This window comes from Montipora capricornis, chromosome 2 (assembly GCF_036669925.1).
Source record: "Montipora capricornis isolate CH-2021 chromosome 2, ASM3666992v2, whole genome shotgun sequence".
NCBI lineage: Eukaryota > Metazoa > Cnidaria > Anthozoa > Scleractinia > Acroporidae > Montipora > Montipora capricornis.
In genome coordinates this window covers 53,087,275-53,092,274 of record NC_090884.1, presented here as the reverse complement: position 1 = coordinate 53,092,274, position 5,000 = coordinate 53,087,275, and the positions used below count along the sequence as shown (strand labels likewise).

The window sequence follows — 5,000 nt, the reverse complement described above, 5'->3', positions numbered from 1 at the left end:
TTTTTGGTCGTAGTGGCACTTTAAGCGTTAAATTTTAACCTATTACTTCTACAATCTCATCACGTAATCTGGAGCCAAATTAGCTCGACAATTTGGGCATTCGCGTCGGACAATGCATGTTCCATTATGGACTGATGACATGTTAAGTTACCTTTTTCAGAGATTTCTGGTGTGGTTTAAATCCGGTCAAGAGTCCAATGTCCATAATAGACATTCCAGTGTAATTTTGTCCCAGGTACCTAAGGAAGAAATGACGAAAACCGTTTAGTTGCAGGGCCAAAACAATAAAACAAGCTGTCCATGACTTTGCGGTTCGCAGACAGTCCAATGAATAGCCCTTTTCACGGTTTGTTTTTCTCATTTGCATTACAATGTAATCTAGCATGTATGTGTATGCTATTTTGCAATTTCGGGCTATTTTGTAGTTTTAACCCGAAATTGCCTCGCACCCACGTTAGACTACATTGTAATGCAAATGAGAAAAACTAACTTACAAAGTGGGTCTCATCAGGACTCTTATTGATAGGGCCTGTAAGATTAACAACACCTGGTTGGGGCTACACGAGGACATAAATAAGCTTGTGTAAATCTTAATGGGGAGTCAGGGTGGTTTAGTGGTCATCAACCGTGCCTCCCACCTCTGCGACCCAGGTTCAACTCTGGCCTCGGGTCGTATGTGGGCTGAGTTTCAGTCGATCTCAATCTGACATCGAGGGTTTTTCTCCGGGTACTCCGGTTTTCCTCCCTCCTCAAAATCGACTCCCGGCCTATTCCATCAGGCTGTGGTGCTGTGCTCCGAGGTCATACATAGGTCGTGTTCAGGGACCGAGCGCCTAGCCGGCAGCACAGCTCCTTCGGTCCGACCTCGTTGAGCTGCGCCCTTAGTAATTCAGTCTCCGACTGCGAGAAAGGGCGATTAGGAGATCACATATAACCGTGAAAAGGGCTAATCTTTAAAAAGAGAGAAAACGTGAGCAAGAAAGTCACCATTGCGCTACATCATGATATATCTATCGGTCAATCAAAACTTGAAGCAAAAACCATGAGCCAGCAACAGACCGGTATTGAGTGCGGGAGAATGTGCTCAACCACGGTACATTCAATCTCACTTCCTTTAGACATTATCTTAATCGTGCCACGCATGCTCAGATCAGATTGCAGTAGGTAACCTGTGACTACACTTACCGAGTACAGACTTTCAAGTGAATACTCTTAACAGGTTGTACTTTCTGTGGTTTCTTGGTGGGCTTCGGCTTCTTTTTCTTATTTCCCTTTTCCTTCTTGCCTTTGCATTTTTTCCTATTCTTTTTTGTACCTTTGCATTTTTTCTTTCCCTTTCCTTTTTTGTCTTCTTCCTCCTTTTTCCTTTTTTCCTCCTCCATATCAACCACATCCTTTTGCAGCGGCCCAAATAGGTCCTCTGCATTTTTATCTCTGATTTCCCTGACGCTTGTTGTGATGCTAAACTTGCACTCCTCACCGCTGGTGGACGGAAGATTATAGCGTACTTCCACCTTCATTAACATAATAAAGTAACAATGACGAGAGGATAAATCACCATTATAGCGGTATTTCTTGTTTAAAAACATTGAAATCACATTTCTTTTGATATTAAAATTTGGAACAAGAGAAGTCGATGTTTGAACAGCCAATTAGGTTCTGGTTGGCATATGAATAAAAATGGGTGACGTCACGAGAAACATCGCTATTATATTGCAAGCAATTCTCAGGCTAAATGGAGCACTCTGATTAGCTGCTTTTCGGTCTGGATTTTACAGTAAGGACCATTACCATGGAAACGGTCCGTTTCCGTTTTTTTCTCTCTCCCAGGAAATTCGCGTTGAGCGAAACACAAAAAGTTTTTAAAAAGCGGAATTTAACTTTTTCATCACAACATTTCAATTATTGCAAGTGGAATTTAGTTTAATATAAAAGGTTATAGTTGAAAGTTCCCTGATGGAAGACAAAGATTACGAATATTCACCAAGCGGAGAAGTGTCGGATCGCTCAAAGAAACGATGCAATATAATAAACAACTTACTAAACTCACTTGCTCGGGACCCCACGGGGGAATATTGGCTCTCGGTCGTTTTTGTACTGATAGTGGTGTTAAGCTCGGTCCTTACTGCCACGTGACCTCGGGCCAATATTACCCAGTACGGCCCTCGCCCTCGGTTAGTAAGAGGTTAATAGCCACACAGTCGTCAGAGTCTCAAAATAGTTTCTTCCTTTAACACTGAACAGGAAATCATCTCAATTAATTACGCCACTGTAGCCAGCTTCCTGGCATCTCGACGTGGACTTTTGTTGTTGTCTACCTGCGTTGAAAGGCCGGCTTGCGGGGAAAAGCATGTAAATCGTGTCTGAAAGCGTTATGAATCCTCAAGGGTTACTACAACACCATCGTATTAGTTCAATTTGTTGGTTTCTTCCTTTTGTATTTTCTTCACTATGATATCTCTGTATTAAAGTTCATTAAGATAAAGTTTAAAATACCTGATAACCCTTTACCTTTTGTCCGACTATGACAAAAAAACAAAACAAAACTGACCTCAAGCAGGCCCACCCCTGTTCCTTTGGTTTCCACGTACAGAGCACCACCAAGGTATCTCTTGACCTATTTTCACAACAATAAACGGATTATTTTGATTTGAATGCAATGCATTTTTCCTAACAATGACGGAAAACGAGCTTGATTTAAAGTTAATGGGAGCTGAAGCACGCGACAAAAAAAGCCCGAAGTGAACATTTCGCGGCATGCCAGGACCAGAGTCTCTCCCAAATGTTTTAACTATCGTCTAAATATAAATGTAGTGGTGTCAAGACAAGTTAAAGAGGAAAGCAGATCACTTCCAGTTGCCCGTTGCCATTTATGGCTTTAAAACGTCGCTTACTTTTAAGCTCCCTAATAGAGACTCGAGTCTCTCCTCCCTGGAGAAACTCGGGACATCGAAAACTAGGTAACCGAGTCTCGCTGTTAATGAGTTTACCACGTGATCACCTGATCACCCTAAAACAAGACTGCTTATGCTGATATCAGATTAAACGAAACTGCAAGCCTCTCTTTATTTTCCCTCGGTTCATAGAGAGACAAAGAGAGAAGGATAACGTAGATAGCTCGAGCATCATCTGCACGTGAAATGCCTCGTTTACACGAGCAACTCAATGGAACGGAAATGAAGATGCAAAGGAACTGTAGATGCAAGTAAATACATGCATGAACCATCACAACACAAACGCCAGCGCTAGCGTCAACGCAAAAAATAGGAAAACATTCCATTCTCTTGCATTTTTACACGCGCGTGTGTTGGTTTGTAAAGCGCAAGAACAATGCTAGTTCCATGCCGCCTCGGTTGAAGTTCCAACCAAGATGGCGTCAGCAACGCGCACCATTTTGAAAAAAAGCCCCAAACTTCGCCTGCGAACTTACCTTTCTTGCAATTACCTTCTACCAATGAGCGGCGCTTGAGTTTGCCTTTGCGTTCAACGTGTGAAGCACTAACTACTCGTTTAAATTACATAAGCCATGTGATATACTAGACTTATACAATAGCGCTTACATTAATCTGTCTTTGCAACAGCGCGTTTTCTGGAGTGATGTGTATCTCGGGTGGTTGTGGCTTCGTGTCGTCTTCAGAAGTCACTTTCACTCTCAGATCGAGGTCATTACCCTTCGTCTTCTCGCTGTACAATGCTAGAGCCTGTAGCGCTACCACCGTATCCTATGGGAAGAAAAAAGGCAGAAGAATACCTTTCGGTCGATGAGGAGAAATTCTTAAAACCAGTTTGTGATGCACTGGTGAATTATAGAGATCGCCACCTAATGATCCTCGAAGTTGTGTGGCTTCGTTTTTTCCATAGTAATTTGGGTATTTTACTGTATTACTTAGAACTTGTGTAATTGTACAGGGGCGTAGCAGGGGGGTCCTGGGGTCTTCCCCCCCTCCTTGTGACAGTCATGCGTAACGAAAAACGTAGGTCCGGCTGGAAAGCGTATAGAATCTGCAAGTTTAAGACCATTTTTCAGTATAATTGGAAAATACGACGATTTTTTCGAGGCAAGGCGATGTCCAAAGCATTTTAAATTAAACGGTTCTGTAAAACTTTTGCCCGTGACAATGTGCGTAATTTAAAAGAGGTAAACCCTTAACCTGTTCATAGCCCGAGTCCTGGATTACTGGAATCTTCTCTTTTCATTTTATTTACCAATCAAAAACGTTTCCACAAGATCTTTAGCATTCAATTTTGAGTTAGACGTTATTGCTCCCCTTCGCCACAAAAATTGAATTGTTAAGGATTTTTTCGAATACGGTGTTATTTTTGTATTATTTTCTCAACGACAATGGGGCAGAGGAGAGAGACCCTAGGAACGAGGTTGGAATTTGCTGTGATGATTTGAATTTGATGTGAGTGATTTGTAATTTGCTTTGGGTGATTTGAATTTGCTGTGAGTGATTTGTAATTTGCTGTGGGTGATTTGAATTTGCTGTGAGTGATTTGTAATTTGCTGTGGATTATTTGAATTTGCTGTGAGTGATTTGAAAATGTTGTGAGTGATTTGAATTTGTTGCGAGTGATTTGAATTTGCTGTGAGCATTCGGTTTTAATGTGACAGTTGTGGGCCATCCTATTCGACGGGTAAAAGTCAAACAGCGGATGTGCTTTAATCGCAGATTAGAGTGAATCGGCCTCTGAACAACTGAAGTCGAACCCTGGAGTCGCCGAGTTGTTGATAGTTTATTTTTCTAGTAAAAATATTGGCTAAACCGGACGTTGGCTGGATCCTCACCTGAGTTGAAACAAATCCCACGCCACCCTTTCGCTGATTGGTCAAGTACGTCACAATTGAACCAGCGTAACCAGTACGATCCAGGATGATCTGAGTCAACAGTGCATAGCCAGCGGTCTCCACATTGAGCGCATTGTTACCAGCGTTCCAGCGGCGAGACTTTTTGGCTGTAAAAACAGAACAAAATTATGACATCCCAAAGCATACCCAC

At 42.2% G+C, this 5,000-nt stretch overlaps 1 protein-coding gene across 3 annotated transcripts in view; it reads right to left on the bottom strand.

Moving 5' to 3' along the window:
* Positions 1-5,000, bottom strand: part of LOC138027496 (complement C3-like) — a 92,797-nt gene that overhangs the window by 14,451 nt on the left and 73,346 nt on the right. For all 3 annotated transcript variants that reach the window (XM_068875060.1, XM_068875066.1, XM_068875055.1), the window contains exons 34-38: positions 4,790-4,956; positions 3,561-3,722; positions 2,552-2,617; positions 1,186-1,514; positions 152-239 (exon numbers count right to left, since the gene is read on the bottom strand). In XM_068875060.1, the coding sequence (XP_068731161.1) occupies positions 152-239; positions 1,186-1,514; positions 2,552-2,617; positions 3,561-3,722; positions 4,790-4,956 (812 nt within the window). The remainder of the gene's footprint in view (positions 1-151; positions 240-1,185; positions 1,515-2,551; positions 2,618-3,560; positions 3,723-4,789; positions 4,957-5,000) is intronic.